Source organism: Stegastes partitus, unplaced genomic scaffold (genome assembly GCF_000690725.1).
Source record: "Stegastes partitus isolate 25-593 unplaced genomic scaffold, Stegastes_partitus-1.0.2 Scaffold68, whole genome shotgun sequence".
NCBI classification, from domain to species: domain Eukaryota; kingdom Metazoa; phylum Chordata; class Actinopteri; family Pomacentridae; genus Stegastes; species Stegastes partitus.
In genome coordinates, this window is record NW_007577799.1 from 276,962 (window position 1) to 295,214 (window position 18,253).

Genomic DNA, 18,253 nt, shown 5'->3' on the forward strand with positions numbered 1-18,253 from the left:
AAAAAAAAAAAAAATACTGAAGTGAATTCATTTGTCTGCTCAGGTTTACAGCGCTGAACTCTTGGCGGCATCATCCGTCTCCATGACAGAACATGAAAATCTATATCTTGCAGTCAAGTAGCATCTAGTGTGAAGTGTCTGAGAACATTCCTTTTTGAAGAGAATAGCAACTCTTTAAGTCTGTCTGTGAGTGCGAGACAAAGACGCTGTGATCAAGAGCCTGTGTCTGGAACAAGCATACATGGGCTCAAGTGGAAAATGGTAACTTGATAACCAAGACTACAATTGTGTGTCTATGTGGTTACTGTACATGTGAGTGTGTCTCCGTGAATGTAATGCAATGCCAAACCTCCGTATGTACATGTGCATTTAAATGTGTGTGCGTGCGTGTGTGTGTGTGTCTCATAAATGGTGCCATGCATTTGAAATAGATCCAGTCTCTTTTCTATTCCGGGGACCAGCACAATGACTTTTTATGCAAATCTATGGGAGTCAATCTCCTGTCCATTTCCCCATCACACAAGTCCAAATGACAGTTCAATAATTTGGGCTGCATATATATAGGGCCATTTGATTTTCAAATGAGAGTGGGCAGGGTTGACCCTTGCTAATAGCCAAGGCACAGTGGTAGACTTAATATCACAGATGCACAAGCACAGCTACCTCCATCTGAGAGAGATGGAGGAGAATTAAATGTGAAGAAGGGGGCAAAGATAGAAGACTGAAAGGGAAAAAAAAGTCCCTTGGTTGATAGAAAAGGCAAAGGATAGTGAGAGAGAGATATACAAAGCAGATGATGAAAATGAGAAAAGGGGATTTTTTTTATGCATCTTCAAACCCAGTCTCCTTTCCTTGTCTTCCTCTGTTCCTTCCATCTCTCCCTCCTCCCATCCCTCCCCTTGTTTAATTCCCCCCACTCCCTGATTCCCAGCCATGGTGTTGCCAAGAGGATCATGGGTAATGAGATGGCCTATCTACTGCTCCCCAGGGGAGAAATAGAAAGAGAGAGAGAGAGAGAGAGAAAGAGAGAGAGAGAGAGAGAGAGAGAGAGAGAAGGAGTCAGAGACAAAACAAAGGGAGCGGGCAAGAAAGAGGTGGTGAAAGAGTGCGAGACAGACAGAAAGAAAGAGACACTTTCTATCTGTTTTTATCCTCTGTATATGTCCCACTAACAAATCACTCCATCTAAACGTCCTCTCTTCCTGAGCATTTTATGAGCCTAAGATTCGGAGTTCAAAGGAGATTGCGGAGGCAGGACAGGAAGAGGGAAAATAATGAAAAGAAAAACAGAGATATGGAAAAGTGCAGTGGACCCCGGACATCCATTTCCGCTTGAATTATGACGGAACGTTGGACAGACAGGGGTGCGGTGGCAGCGGCTGAAGACAGTTCAAGATTTATTCAAGACAGCCATCTGAGAAACAGGTGCCATGGCCTACGAGACACGGAGAATGCGTGCACATGTGTGCGTGTGTGTGTGGTCCTTGACCATGCCACATTGACCATGAACATTCTCAACTCTTAATGACCCAGGGGCAAGCACAGCCCAGATCTCAACCTCAAAGCTCGCACACACAAACACACACGCTCACTACAAACTAAACCCCCTACTTAGCCAGGCGGCACTTGTGAATGGCACTGACAGATTTACTCCTGTCTCCATGTGTATTAGGCCCAGTGTTTGTTATTAAAAATCATAACGAAGCCATATATCATCATATTCGATGCTAAGCTAAACACGGGACAAGCCAGCTATGGACACGCTATGCTACGACACCGTTTAATGCAGCGCTTACCTCACAGGCTGCTAGCGTACATGTTCAAACTGCTTCCATTTTGTCATTTACAACATTTTGAGGGGATAAAGATTTGCACTTGACAGCTGTGATAATACCGCAGAAGTGACGTCCTGCACACACTCCTCAATTCCAACGAAATTCCCTATCATGGGGGATGTTGTGTAACAATAGGTAACAGTTTTCTTATGAAAAACAAACCAGGCCAATCAAGTCTCTTCCTACATTTCCTCTCCAATAGGCAGCGAGGTGTAGACGTCCGCTTTTTCCATGTAAGGCCTATGACTTCCTGCGCCACCTGCTGTGCCCTGGACACCAGATGACTTGATGTCCATGTGCTGCTAATGTCATTTCCCTCTTGCTGTTTCAAAGTCTGGAAAAAAACACTTTTAAACTCTCAATTCCCCTTAGAAGTACTCCATTGCTGCTACAAAGCAGCCATAAAATTTCCTGAATATGCTTTTTGTTTGTATCTTCAAATGGTTTCCCATGCCATAAAGATATTCTGTGTTTCCAAAAAACCAGATGGTAAAGTCGTCAACACTCGGATCTTTTATGCGCCCGGCCAAGCTACCTCTATCCCCATGTGCTTTTCACCTCTGCCAATACATAAAAGGAGAGGTGTTTTTCTGGTCAAATAAAGAAATGATTTTTTTTTTCTCTGCTCTTGCTCTGCCGCTCTCTTTTTTGCTCTGTCTATGCTTTCTCTCCCCCTCTCGCTCCGCTTTACCACCACATGTCCAAGGGTAAAATAGTGGAATTTCTGCCAGAGGCATTAAAACCGTCATCTGTGGAACAGATTTGTTGAGGCCTGTGGGGTAGGTGGGTGGGTAGATGAGGTACAGGGGTGTATGGGTGCACTGAGGGGGCACTGGGATGACCCTCACTTGCCTTGGCTAAACTGGTGTTTGTGTGTGTGCCTAAAAGGATACTCCCCTGCTTACTTAACTTTCTTGGAAAGCATTAAAAAAAAAAAAAAAGAACAAAATCACGAGTATGTTCAGAAAAGCCTCCTGGTTACATTTCTGTGCTGTTGATAGTGCTTGGATTTGTACATTTAATCACAACTGATATAAATAGCTTTTTGCATAATTCAATGGCTGCCAATGTTTAGTGTAGCCTTGGTAACCTTTCTGGCTATTGCCTCATATTAAATCAACTGAAACGGCAGCCAAAAGCACCTCAATGCTCTGAAATGCATGCACACAAAGACTCACAAACTTGAGATAAGGGCCTCCTCTATCCCGATTTGAGTCAACTAATCAAGCTGATCCTATAGGTTAAGACCTCAGCTAATGTAAGTCAAAGCGCAAGCAGCCCGTTTGTGAAGAATTTACAAATTTCCCTCGAGCAGAGACATCTCCAACTCATCCCATGCCAAGTTCAGCCATTGCCAGACTGTTGGGCAATCCTCTGTCAATATGCACATCCTGTTGAAGTCAAGTAAGACTGTTTTAAATAACCTTAAGAATGCCAACGTGCTTAATCCAGTTAATCCTTGAAACTGTAAGTAAGAATCAGTCACAGATTTTCAAATGTAATTCCTTGAAGATTAATATGCAACACAGGTCCCGCAGTCAGAAAAAGTCTGGTGGGTCAGTAAAATAAGAATCCTTTTTAAATAAAATGTAGACCCAAATTTTAAAAACTTTGTAGCATATTATGTGTCATCTAAACTGTAATGTGTTAACTTCTTTTAATATTTAGTTTTACTGCTATGTAAAAAAAAAAAAAATTAAAAGCTCCAATTTGAAAACAAGAGTGAATAACTCTGATGAAATTGTATTATATATGAAAGTGGGTGAATCACTATAAAATTGTAGTATTATACTCTACATACATGCATATTAAAAAAAAATCAATAAAACCTAATTTTCTACATCTTCTAAATACTGTTGTTTCTACATTTAAGACACAACACGCACAAACACATGCACACACACACTCAGACACCTCCCACTGCCAAATGTTGCATACAGTAGTAAAGAAATCCTCATTAATGTAATGCACTTGATCCTGTCCTGTAGGTCAAGGCCTTGGGAATGTAACAGCATCCTATTAAGCAGAAGGAGACGTCTGACAAACTAAATCACCTTAAATATATAGTAGGAGAGAAAGATGCCAAATATCGGGCATGTGGGAATTTCTTTGCAGGAACTATTTATTGCTCCGAGTGCGAAGAGTTTAATTAGTTAAGTAACTGAGTTCCCTGTGTTAGTTTACTGCTTTGATGGGCAACTAGTGTGGTAACACCGTGGCCCGTCAGGATTAAATAATCTCAAGCAAAAAAAAAAAAAAAAAGGTTCACCTACTGGCCTAAAGAACAGGGAGTGTTAGTCTGCAGGAGGCTCACCTTCATGTGTACATACATGATAATGTATGTTTTAAGAAACAATTATTAAATGTGTAAAATTAAATACATGTGCATAACTTCATAAAAAAATATAACTACTGAAAACAGTTTTTTATATTGTTTCAAGTTGGTAATGTGTATATTTTTGGACCATGCAGGCACCAAGACTGGTCCACTTTTATTGTGTTATAATTTAGTACAGTTAGTTTAGCTCTACATTCTTGTCATCAAAAGTGATTTTCAAATTATTCCAGAATTACGGAGAGCTGGAAAAATGAGCAGAAAAGACAGCTGAGGATATTCAAAACTTTGACGTGTTTCAAACCCACTGACATTAACAGAAACAGTAGTGCCAGTTGGTTACAAGCAGGAAATGTAACCATATCGGATGGAAATCATCCTCGCTACTCTCACAGTGACCTTTTTCTATCTTTGTCATTCCATTCTCATGGGAACTTTATATCTGTGTGACCCTGCAACTAAGAGGATGGGGCAAATTCCTTTAAAACAGAAATATGTGTGCTTTTCCTCAATCTGAATGGTAGTCCCGTTAGATGTAAACGAGTAAGGACAGCATCATAGTTGTATTGAGCTGTATGCTATACGATGCAATGCAAGTTTCCTGCAAGAACAGTGAACCCTCAAATTATTCTTTTTCTTGTTGAAGTATTTTTAGATAAGAATTTTTCTACCACACGCATAGGGAATGTTGTTTGATTTTCTTTGTCAGGTGGGACAAAAAGTTGAGATAAGAGAAGTGATGTCTGTAGGACCCAGTGTGTGTAAACAGGGTTTTTACCTTATAAAGGCGGATGGCAGACTCATGCCTCTGGTTGGTGGCATGTAGCCTCAGTTTATCCACGCTGTTGCTGTAGTAGTCACAGGCGTTGCACTTGAGGTGCACAGGGTTGCCAATGGCCACACACTTTAATCTCCACTGGTTGGCCTTGCCTCCCTCCTTGATGTGGGCCACCAGCTGGTGCTTCTGCATGTGCTTGTCTGTCTTGCAGTGCAGCTGAAAGTTGGCCTTAAGCTGAGTGTTGTAGCTACAGAGCTTGCACTGGTAGACGTCGCCCACCACGCAGCGCCACTCCTCTTCGGGCAAAGAGCGCTCGGCACTGACGTGGGCGCTGAGAGCCTCCAGGCTGTCTGTGGAGTAGCAGTTGCACACAGCGCACTGGTAGAGGCGCAGCGAGGGATCGTTGATAGGTGGCGACAAGGAGGAGAGGGAGGGGTCTGATGAGGACATGCCCCCCATTCCACCTGAGGACACCAGGGAGAGGTCGTCTGCCATCAGTTGACCACTGGCAAGACGCAACTCTGCTGATAGGTCACTATTCACTATGGAGAAGATGAACAAAAACACAGGTTAGACAGCAGACAGGAAATGGTGATGGAAATATAAATGGCAGAACATTGAAAAGGGTTGCATATATGCAGAGTTAGATAACATGATAAGAGCCGTGTAGCACGCAGAGCAGGAAGAATGGTACATAAAAACAAAGAGACAAACACAAAGCTCTGGTGAAAATGTAAGGCTGCTATGCATATGGTGTGATAAAGGATAGAGAGAACGTGAAAAGAGCCTTTATTAAATGAAATTAAGTGTGGAAAGAGAAGTGAGTCTTCTATGAAGGCCTCTCTCACACAAAAGGATTTGATAAAATAAAGCCTCACAGAGGACTAGGGCTCCTTACAAAGTCTTGTCTATAAAAAACCCTAATAGGATTGAATCAGGATCAATTACAATCATCCTTTTCAACTTGCTAACTCGCTCATCAGGTAGCTTTAATTACTGCTCTCAGCAATGGTGGGACAACGGTTTTAGGGCTCTAGGCTTTTCTCACATCCACGCACAGATTTGAAAAGCTGATCAATGTATTAAACGCAGTTTCTTTTTCTTCTGCCCACCCACCCTTGGACAAAAAGCAGATCTGCCATTCATACAAATGTAATTAACTCTTTCGTTTGATCCCTTTATTGTCCCTCTATGTATGTTACCAAAGCTAATCGTGTCCTTTTTCAGATGACAACAATTACACATCATCTGAACCTTTTTTTTTTTTTAAACTGTATTATTTTCCCAATTAGTAGATGACTAAACGTGTGTTTGTGTGTGGGTGTTTTTCGTGAGTGCCGGTTTAAAAAAGAACACTGAACAGAAATTTAGGCTGTGTGAATCTAACATTTAGTATGTGCATGTGAGTATGCATATTCATTCATAATCTATGCATGAATTGTGAGTGTATGTGTTAGTGTATATATATAAAAATATCTTGCTCACACCATCTAAACCTTTGTACCTATGTACAGCTGCGCTCACTATGGGGAGCTGTGTGTTATCGGTGTAATTCACTGAGAGTACATCTGCTAGCTGGGCTGTGACCTCCACACTAAAGGAGGGAGTGGGTGTGTAACACTGCAGGGTCATTGTTAAATCTCTCTCACTCACTCCTACGGGAATCCGCTTCCTGCTGTGTGTGAGTGTCTGTATGTGTATGTGTGTGTGTACATGTGTGTTCTCTCTCGGGTGAGCAAAGGTGGGGTGGTGTGTGCATGGAAGGGGGGGGGATTAAGCTGACTTAAGAAAATTACAAATGAAAGATTAAGAATAATTCTCATGTGGCATCTCATAATCATTTTTTAATCAGTGAGAGGGGTCAAAGAAAGGAGACAATGACAGACGGACAATATGAGAGCGGAGATAAGAGGGAGAGAGAGAGAAAGAGAGAGGAAGGCAAAGGAAGGGGTCCGAGGCAAAAAGGATGGGAGCAGAAAAAGAGAAGGTGAGAGGGCATGAAGAAAAATGAAGAGCAACAAAGGAAACACAAAGAGATAAAAAACAATACCTAGATGGCATCAGATAGATGAGATAAAACAGATAAAACTGGCCAAGTGAAAAATGAGCAGAAGAAAACTGAATAACAAGCCCCAGGGCAAAAATATTAAAAAGGAAAATACTTAGCACTTTGTCTCAACCTCAGCAGAAATGCCTTTTTTTTCTTTTTTCCTTTTTCTTTTTTGCATTTGCATTAATTGACTAATGTGTAAAACTTATCAGGCACGCATGACTTCGTGTTTTGTTTCAAATCTAGTATCACTCACCTAGACCAGATCCAAGAGCAGCTGCAGTTGCAGGATCTAGCTGAAAAGGGTTAATCATCATCTGGGCATCTGGGCCACTGCTGCCAGCTGGGTTCTCTAGTTTTACACCCGCGAGACCCATGTTTTGAGCCAGGTAGTACTGGTAAAGCTCTGCCTCGGCCGGGGCCAAGCCGAGATGGAGGCTGTGTTGGATCTGCTTCATGTTCTGCTGCAGCAGCATCATGTTGTGCATGTGCTTCTCGCTGGTCATGTGGATTCGCAAGTTCCGTGCCACGTTAGTCTCGTAGTCACACACCTGGTGGAAGCAAGATGAGAAATATTAAATATTTTAGGGTATTTGATAATTATCGTCATCAAAGCAATAATTTACACTTCAAAATAAAAATAATATACTTTTATTATATACAGTTATACAATTCTTTAAATTGTCACTGAGAGTTACAGTCACAACAGCAGCAAAATACTGATACCTCATCAACACAATAACAGGCGATCTAAGTAGTTTGGTATTTTGGTCGGAATGATGAATTTCTAATGGATTTTAGAAATACTTGAAGATAATGCTAGCATGTATTAGACATTTTGTGTAATACCAGAGGTCAGATGATGTGGCCAAGAAAAATAATAGACACAGTGACGCAGACAGAGATAAATGACTCATTGTGCAGACAGTGCAACAAGCAAATTGGTGTGTTGCTACCACAGAGCTACAATGACGCTCTGTTTGTTTCATTACCTCACAGCGCCAAGTGGGCTTCTGTTTGGGCTTGGATGGTGAGGGTGCCCCACAGCCTCCACCAAGGCTGGCACTAGGTACAGGGTTGGCATGGTTGTGGTTGTATTGTGCCTCACTGCCACCGTTCTGGAGTGTTTGTACGTTGTTCAGATGCTTGTCCGACTGCATGTGGATGCTAAGGTTGCCTTTGGTGGTGGTTGAATAGTTGCATACCTACAAGGAAAGAATTAAAAATAAGAATTAATAATAATGACACATGATAAACATCTACATGATAAATCTATGCATCTACAAGCAAGACAAGTTGATGAATGATTTTGTTAGTATTATTGTTAGTATGTCATAACAATTACATGAACCTTCAAAGCTGCTAAAGGCGTTGTTGAATAAAGCAATACAAAATATTTAACTGCCTCTTTCCTGTCTTTTGATACTAAATTTTCAATGAGTATAGCTGTTGTGCTACAAAAGTTGTATAATTGGTCAGATGCCTGTCCCTAGAAAGTAGCGTCAAAAGAAAACTGCAATATCTATGTAGCATTGATTATGTTATGCATTTTCCATTACTCTATGTATAATAAACTCAGTGATCATTTTTGATTATCATGTGATTATCCGCAGTAATTAAGAAAAAGATGGACAGACCTCACAGCGGAAAGGCTTGTATCCACAGGTATAGCTTTCGCCTCTAGCTAAACGAGGGTGAGGCTGTCCTGTGCGGCAGTACACACATGATCCACCAGACTCTGGATGTTTCTCCTTCATGTGAGCGTCCAGTGTCTGCTGGTACTTGTAGTGCCAGTTACACTTCGGACACTTCAGCGTCTTGCAGGAGTTACGAGAATGCATCATCGTCATATGCCCTCCCAGAGACCGTGAGGATCCCAAGACCGTGTCACACTTGGGGCACTCCACCCCACTACCTGGAGACCCTTCACCTGGACCAGGGGTGCCAGGAGTCCCTGGAGTTCCAGGAGTGCTAGGATTTCCTGTGTGTTGATGTAGAGGCCCAGGACTCTCATCATCTCTGCGCAACATCATCATTTCGAGGGGGTTGGAGGATGGCGATAACCCATCCCGTCCTGCCAGGCCTTCACTGTTTGAGTCGTTACTGCTCTCCCGCTCTCTGGCAGCTGCCAGGGCAGTGGACAGGCGGCTCTTCTCCATCTCCAGCTTCTCACACATGGGCAGGGATGAAGAGGAGGTGGATGCAGGGCCTTTGCTGTCACTGTTCAACTTTAGCACACTGTTGGAAAGGGGGGAAATACTTTGGTTTAAGAGAGGGAAATCTTTGCTACTGGTGCTGTCGGCCCGTTGGCCTGCCATCGCCATGGACAAGGCCTGTTCCTCCTCCTCATCTGCCTCCATCTCTACTCCACCACCACTGGAGTAAGCATCCTCATCCTGTTCTGGACTTTCTTCTCCCACTGTACCGGGCTCCCGCTTGATGGGCGGGTACTGGCTCAGGTCCGGCCCATTGGGTTGCAAAGTGCATGTGTCCCTAACGTGGCCTTTGCAGTCACTATCAGAGTTCCGACCTTCCAGGTTGCCACCAGTGGCAGCAGCAGCAGAACTCCCACTGGGGGTTCTGTGGGCACCAGCCCCTCCCCCGAGGTTTGGGTTGGTCTCAGCCTTTGGCATGGTTTGGGTTCTGGGGGTTTGGTCAGTAGAGGAGCTGCTGGCACTGCCCTTCAAGAAGGCAAAACCTGCCTGAAGGGAATCTGCATTCTCCCCACTACTGTGGAAAGCATTCCACAAGCCGCGGAGCCCCGTGTCTGGCCCTAAGAAGTTGGCAGGTGAGGGATAGTGGGGTAGCACAGAGTTTTGGGGTTTTTTTGGTTCCAGAAAGCTTATAAGAGGTTCTTTGTCCTTGCCGATGCCCTGGATGATGGCAGAGATGTGCTTGTTGCTCAGCAGCTTCTGCTCCTGCTCATTCAGGGTCATACGGTGGTCATGGACAGCATGTGTCACGAAGGAACGGCTGTAGCCAAAAGACAGCTTGCACAGGAAACACATCAGCACAGGCTTCCGCCGCCCATCGGCCACGCAGCCCTCAAACTTGGACAAGTCCACATTGTTGGGGACATCTTTGGACACACAGGAGTTTTTGGCTGCACCATCCGCCGTCAGATAGTCTTTGTCATTCTTGTGGCGGAGGTCATAGACACGGAAACTGTGCAACACAGGACCAGTGCCCGCCAGCCCTCCAGCTGAGGTATTTGGGAAGGAGGGGTGGTCGGCCACTAGGGGTTTACTCCCAAGGGATGAGGCGATGTGGAAGGTGTTGATGATCTGGGGGTAGAAGGACATGGGTGCAGCGGGCTGCTCCAACCGCTCCCCCCCTTGGCTCAGGCCACTCTGACCACTGCTGGCCTGGGCATTGGGGAAGGTCTGGGGGGACAGCAGGCCCCTGAATTGGAGAGCCCCAGAGAGCCCCCCCTGGTTGCCACGCTGCTCTTTGGAGTCCTCCAGGATGAAGGCGGAGCCATCGGGCTGGTAGATGATCTCGCCGCACAGGTTCTCCACATCGCTATCATCTTCCATCTCACTGTTCATTTCCCCCACTTCTGCAGCACCCACCTCACGGTCTCCTTCATCTTCACTCTCGTCCCCTATCATCCCTTCAACCTCCTCACCGTCCTCGTGACCTCCAGCGGCAGGCAGGCGGGCATTGGGGCAGTGGTGCTCCATGTATTTTTGTAAACTGGAGAAGGAACTAGAACATTCGTTGCAGGGGATCTCCTTTGCCGGTGCCACGGGGGATGTGGCAGGGGCAGAACAGTCCGAACCCAAAGCTGCTCCTCCTCCTACTCCTGGTAAAGTTCCGGTAACACTCCCTTTGTTACCGGTAGTAAAGCTTTCTCTCCGACTCTGTTCAGTTACAGGGTCGGTAGTTGCACTGACAGTGGTGGGGGTAGTGGTGGACCTCAGCGGACTCACAACAGGCTCTCCAAGGCCATTCTCCGGCTCTCCAATGGCGGCAGGAGACGACTGGTTGTTGTTGGCATTGTTGCTGTTGGCGACACTGGTCTCCATGGCGATGACGGAGTTGTCCTCAGCAGCAGTATCCAGCCTCTGGCCACCATGTTCCTGCTGCCGTGACGACACCATAGGGGGAGAGTCACAAGTTGCCATGACGACCACTACATAGGGATCTCATCTCATCCAGCCCAACAGGGACCTGAGTTGGGGAAAGAAAGAAATAAACAAAGGACAACTGAGATTTAGTAAATGGTATTTAACATCAGATTCTGCAGCAATTATAATTCTTAAACATCGCTGACTTTATTCTAATTAATTCCAAGGTACTCTCAACCTACATTTAACCCTGGTACTAATTGTGTTGCTGTAAGCCTCATTTGAATGAGATGGATTTCTCTAAAGGAGGTTTTAATATCATAAGCTCTGCTCAGTTATTTCAACAGTGGGGGCATGTTGCTAATTTCTCTGCCCCCTGTGCAGTGTGAATTATAGCCAGATAGAAACGAATGTCATTGACAAATCAACCTGTAATTAGGTATACATTTCTGTATAAAAACCACAATCCAAATGCTTGCCAAGTGTTTTATGCATCACAAGCAAAAATAAAAGCAGCTCACACTGTGATAACTTTTAAGAAGTGGAGATATCTAGTACTAACTGCTCCCACTTACATTTGTGATAAAATCTGTACATGTTTGAGCAAAAGTTTTTCGTCTTATTGACCTCTGGGACCAGCAGTTGGAAACAGGAGGAATGAGGTATAAATAAGCAAAGCAGCTCACACAGCAGTTGGCTATAGGGAAGTTTATAGGTATGTCCCAGTTGTCTCATAAACAGGCTAGCACAGATGTGAACAAAAGAACTAATAAACAGGGGTAATAATCAATTAAATTTATCAAACATTTTAAAGTTGTTCTTTAAGAGAAAAAGTGGATGGAGGGATCTTCAATTATTGGCTATGTCAATCTCTGGATGTTATTACCAGTCAAAACGTGTTAACTGGACAGTACCAATTAGCCTTTTAATACCCTGAAGGCATGATTCTGACTCTGGGTGGAGAAAAGAAGAAAGAAAGTGTACATTTTAATGCAACTAAGCATGTGAACGTACTGTGAATGTGGCAAAAATTCTAGTGGAGGAGCATACATAGAAATAAATCCTGAAATTAAAGGATATTTACATCCATGATAACATTTTGTTGTTCAATAGCGTACAGGAAAGAAAAAGATAAAGAGATGTATAAGAAAGACGGAGAGACCAAGCTTACATGAGGAATGATGTTTGGAATACCAGTGAGATGCTATCAATCCTGGGTGGCTGCCCATCTCTCAACCCCTCACTACTTCAATCTCTTGGCTTTTCACAACAAGGCACAAATGCAAAGGCTCTCACAAACATACACACAATGCAGAAAAAAAGGTCTCCTAAGCCCACAAACACACATAACACGGTACAGTTATTTCATGTTGTAATCACAGCCATAATTTCTTACCACCTAAAGAGAAGGCAAAAAAAAAACTGAGGAAAAAAAAACATAAGGGAGGAAAAAGAAAAACAGACTCAAAGCTTGAGAACTGAGGCTCCATTGGTACTTGAAAGAAACTACATTCTTGTTCAGCTAAATGCAACAAATGAGAACTAGTTGTGCATGCCAGTGTCTTTTCACTTGATACAGTACCAGCTCCTTTCAGATGCTTGCGTGTAAATGAGCTAGCATTAAAAGAAAGCTTTAAAGAGCCATGTTAACCTTTAACCCAATCCACCTGCTGCTTAATTCTCCCTCTCTTTTTCTACACTGCCTCTCCCTCACAACAAAGCTACAAAGCAATTAGAGGATTAATCCGCAACAATCCAGGGCTAAACAAAGCCAGTGAGAGGGACAGTAAAAGCGTGAGGAATGAAATCAAACATGTGTGTGAGTGTGTTTGCGGGCGCGTGTGTGTGCACGCGCTATAATCAGGTCTAATCTGACATATCCCAGAGATGATTCCATGGGGACTAGTGATAGATTAAAAGAGAGAAATTATGTTTTCTCTCTGTGTGTCTCACTTTGTGTCTCTCTATTCGTGAGATTAAAGAAAAAATTCACAAGGAGCAGAAAATGAATTTCTGTGCTCATCAGTTCAGCATGGATGTGGCAAGAGGAGGGAGGCAGATGTGTGCCATGTACATGACAAAACCATCTCCTAAGCATTTGCAATCAGTCAGACGGGGTAAACTAAAGTTCTAGAACAAGCAGTTTTATTTGTTTAAAATTTTTTGTTGTTTTTACATTTTAAAGGTATTTTCAAATCCTGTTTTAAAACTTGAAAGTCGCAGTTTACCTGTACGTTTTCTGCGTCCAGCGACTACGTGACTGATGCGGTACCCACCCAACTGTTGCATCAACGGGATTTTTGAAGAAGTCTCGGCTTTTTTGTTTGTGACTTTTCGCCTAAGGCACAGATCTTGGAGATAACAGCTATAATTTTCTACAACAGACACCCCTCTACACACCTGTCTACATGTTCACTCGCACTGTAATTGCAAAAACATTAGCAGCAATTAGCAGTGCCTTCTAAACAAGCAAGGAGATGAAACCGGGCAAATGTGTGTCACACCACAAAAATTCATGGCATTTACACGCAGACACACACGGAGCCTGCTTTCTTCACTAATTCATGTTTTCATTTTAGATATAGCTGCACTGCATGTGTGACAGAAGAAGAAAACTAAATTAAGCTGGCAGTGGGGGAAACAATTATGGAAAATAAAGGCTTTTTTTTTTTACATCCACTTAAATTACAGCTCATCCAGCTTTTTTTTTTTTTTTTTAACCATAAATCATCCATTACGCTCACCTAGCGCCAAAAACAACACGGTGCACACAATGTACATTTGTAATTTTTCATTTTCCCACCAGTGTCCGTCTCACAGAGGCTTGTGTTAAATGTGATTGAGGGTAAAGCTGTTCAGAAGCAGTGGGTTTGAGAGTTAATGCGACACATACGACAGGATTTACTACTTGTCAGTGGTGTCATTTCACTGCTTATTTCATTGGGGAGCAACCCCTTTGAATTGTAGCTCGGACATAAAACACTGTGGTTTATGAATTATGCATCTCTTTAAGTACGGAATTATGTCTTATGGATAAGCCAATGTGTTAAGCACTTGGCACTGACATATCACCCCTAATGCTAACAGGTTAGCAGCTGTTTACATGTGTGCTGCCTGCCAACAATAACATAACTGTCCATTATTTTGTTACCTCTTATTCTAATTGAAGCCATTAATTCTGCAGCAACACTGACAAAATAACATGATGTGACTAAAGCTTAATGTTGGTCTTTTTCTTGCTTTCAGGCTTAATCTTTAATGTAAAAATATGCACACTAGAGTTAAAAGAGCCTTTTTAAAACCACATATATATATAAAATACAAACAGCAAAAGTGACCAGAAACACAAATTGCTTGTTTGGTAGCAGAACGTTGGTGGAGTTTCTGTGAGTGCACTGATGAGCAGTGCCTCTCAATAATTTAGCCTTATGTATGGAGCTCAAAGGAGAAGCTGCCAAATCTTTAGTTAAATGCTAAAGTCCTCGCTCTTAATTTGGCCCACACTCTCTTATGAAAAAAAAAGCAATGTGGTGCAAAACAGCCTGGTGTAAGCATCTGAAGTCATCCTGATTCATTCAGCACGTGTTAATTTAGTATAGTTGGACAGAGGAGTAATGAGATGTCTGGTGTTGCTGTCAAGCAAATCCAATATTTTCCTCTTCTACCTTTCTGGGCTCAAAGTAACATTTTGTTACAGTCCACAGATCTATATAATAACATGTAATCAGCTCTGTCCTTGCTTCTTTTCTTTTTTTTTGTTTTGTTTTTGCTTCATCCCCAACATTTCACACCTTTCCCAGCAGTTAGTGCCCACTACTGTTTCTTTTAAGGCAGATCATATTACTACCAGCAAAGAAACATTCCTCTTTCTCTCCCCCACTGGTTTCCTTTGCTCTGCTAACCAACCAGACTACTTTCATTTGTGAGTGATAGACGGACAGATACATAGAGAGAGAGAGAGAGAAACTAACAATGAAGCTCAGGTTTTTCCACACTGCAGAAACAGTTCCCTTCCTTTAACAGAAGAACAAAAGAGGTGGCCTGAGCCGCTCCTACCTCTGTTTTTTAATTAAGCATGTCCCTTTGCTTTCACACATATGCACATGGACACAGCCTGACACACACACACACACACACACACATACACTAAGGTAATTAAAGTGGCAGATCAGATCCTGTGAGAGGCAAATAATAGCCCAGGAATGCCTGCTTTGGACACTGCTAGTTCTGATGGGTGAAAAGGGCTAAGAGACTCCTTGGCCTATTGTTTTTCTCCCTCCCCTCCCTTTTGCTCTCTCTCCCCATCCTTCCATCTGCTTTTCAGTAGCTCCCTGAGAGACAGAGAAGCAGTCCGAAGGAGGGGATTTCTCCACTTTTTTCATTTCTTTACAACTTTTCTGCTTTCTGTCAGGCTCGGATTATTCTCAACATGCCTCCCGGTTCATAAGGAAGTTGGATTTTGTATCTCACGGAAGTTAGAAAGTGGACGTGATGGCCATCAGAGCACACTACAAATGCAAATGAAAACAACCACATAGGTCTGAAGTAAAATTTTTAGGCGCCCCGTCAGGTTTTAGACTTATCCAGTTGAAATAAATGTGCTGATTTTACATGAAGTGTTACAACACGTCCGCAGTTCAGACCTGCGGGACTGAGCCGCTGGTGATGTCAAAGTCTCCTCCTATTTTTGTCCTCCTGTCAGACTATCACGCATTAGCTGCAGTTTCAGCCTGTAAAATGACAAACCTGTAATTGCAGTGTCGCCACACTGCAGTCTTTGTTTACACAGGGATCTGTTAGGTTCAAATTCTTCATCTCCAACTGTCGGACATTTTAATGCAGTGGCAGACAGTGCCGTTAATACTGAGGTGCATATTTACAGCATTTGTAAACACTGGAATTAGGCGCATCTGTGCTTTGTGATCTAAAGTTCTGCAATGGTCATTTTCTCTCTGCTTGTCAAACTGTTTGGGGACATGTGAACACGCCGAACGACTGGTAAAATCCAGACTGAATCTTTAGGGTGACCCATGAGATATTGCAAAGTCAAACAACAAAGTCAGAAGCAGCGTGAAACTACGGTTATGTGTCCATTCCTTGAGGTCTCAAACAAGGTCGTTTCTCTCCCGGCATGTGGCCCCTCAGTCTAACACCAAATCTTCTATCAAAATGTCACCAAGCGTTAGCCAAAGACAAAGGGGAAGGACGCTGTGAAAGCCCCTGCATCCATCTCCCACTGTCAGTGCCATGAATAGGCCTACTCTGGTCTAATTAGACCTGTTTATTTGTTGCCATGCAGAAACGGAGGGATGAAAAACGAAGTGGATGAAGGAGGAGGGGAATTATCTCCTTCTTCACAATGTGAGAAGAGCTTTGCCTGCCATCAAAGAGCACTGATGCACGCATGCACAAACACATGTGCACATGTGCACACAATCACACAAGAGGGCCTAATGCTCTCTGTTTAAAGTCTTAAAAGAAAGGAAAGAGGGAGAAAATTGCAAAAGGATGAGAAGGGGGAGGGCTTTTGCGTGACCAACTGTTTTTTTGTCTTCTTTACTTCTTAACCTCACAAAGAGTTTTCATGCAGCCCTTGTTTGTTGCCTGGAGGTGTAATATTAGACACTAGATGCAGCAGAGCTTCCCAGTGCCCCCCCTCCCACACCCAGTTTCTGTCCGCCTGTCCTCTTCGCTGTGTCTCCCTTGTGAGCAAAGGCCTTCATTACCAAAAGACACCTTATCATTATTGCAAGGCACGGCCCAGACACCTAAAGCGCCACTCCATTTAGCACAGGAATCTTGTTCGACAAATTACCTACTCTGCAAAAAATGCCTTTTAGCAAATCAGAATCAAAATTACGCCCCACATGATCAATGATCTCGGACTGCAGAAGGCAAAAGAAGGGAGAGACAGTTTGGAGGGGGCACGAGGTGGATAATGAGGAGAAATGTAGAGGACGGAAGTGGTCTTTCTTTCTTTTTCCTAGAGCAGGTATGCAGGTTCTATCCCTCAGGTTGATGACAAGTAAATTGGTCTCATTGGTTGCTCAGGTAACATTACACCCAACTCCCCTCAGGCCTGTACCTGATATTTCATTGTTAGAGAAAAAAAATATATATCTGGGTAACACTGAAAAAAAAAACAGCAACATATGAGATGAGAGTGCTACAGAAACAAAAATTGTATAGCATGCAAAAAACAAACTTGTTGACCAGGTGAGAACAAACAGCGAAGCCAGAGGCCATGTTTGTCTGTTTTGCTCTCCAGCAGCAACAAGCCACGGATGGGTTCTAAAATCTGATTTAGGGTCAGATTACACCAGCACTCTGTCCTAAGTTCAAACAGGATAAGGTGAAAACAACTCTTGTGTCTTCCAGTCACTGCTTAGAGGCAATCACTCCGAAGACTTCCCCATCCAGTTCAGAGCCCAGTTCAATTTATTTCTGTTGAGAAGTTTTCGGTTATGATACTTGTGCAGCATGTGTATCCTGGGTCAGTGTCAGCGTTTATCTGCTGCTTGTACAGCTTCATAGAGACAAAGTTTAATGGATTAAAGACAACTTTGACTGGATTTAACATTCTTACAAATGGACTTTGGGCTTACACAGTCCAGTCTAAATATATGCACAAGCCTCACGCCTTTGAAGAGGCAATATTTCAGACTAAACTCAAACTGAAACATGAAAATAAACAGTCAGACACTGCTGGGTCGCAGTCACCACTTACTGCCCTTGCTAAAGATTTTCCAGCATCAAAGGCAAAGCCAATCTACATAGCTAATGCCTCAACGTTTTTTTTGCTTTTTTTTCTCTCCCCTTCCTCGAACTCAAACCAGCAAAGACTGAGGGGAGTGAAAAAAAAAAAAAAAGTGGGGATTTTTCTTTTGCCGGCAATCTGGAAACACTCTCTAGTTAATTAGGGTTGATTGGAAATGAACCGCACAAACAAAGGGCAGCCTATGTCCTGACTATTATGACCGTGCACGCGTGCATACACGTGTGCAGAGGGGTACTAAAACCACCTTAGAAGTGCACACCGGTTGAAGCTCCACACTTCAGACTCTTCCTCTCTCTCTCTCATCCCCCCCTCCAAACTCACTCTCTCTTTCTTTCTCTCCCTCTCACTCACTCACACACCACCTCACACTCTCACTCTCTCTTTCTTTCTCTCCCTCTCACTCACTC

At 43.3% G+C, this 18,253-nt stretch overlaps 1 protein-coding gene across 1 annotated transcript in view; it reads right to left on the reverse strand.

Annotated features, from left to right (window-relative positions):
- Positions 1-18,253, reverse strand: part of zfhx4 (zinc finger homeobox 4) — a 73,149-nt gene that overhangs the window by 48,701 nt on the left and 6,195 nt on the right. The window contains exons 2-5 of the mRNA XM_008276282.1: positions 8,636-11,171; positions 7,991-8,203; positions 7,255-7,549; positions 4,949-5,490 (exon numbers count right to left, since the gene is read on the reverse strand). Of these exons, the coding sequence (XP_008274504.1) occupies positions 4,949-5,490; positions 7,255-7,549; positions 7,991-8,203; positions 8,636-11,125 (3,540 nt within the window). The 5' untranslated portion in view covers positions 11,126-11,171. The remainder of the gene's footprint in view (positions 1-4,948; positions 5,491-7,254; positions 7,550-7,990; positions 8,204-8,635; positions 11,172-18,253) is intronic.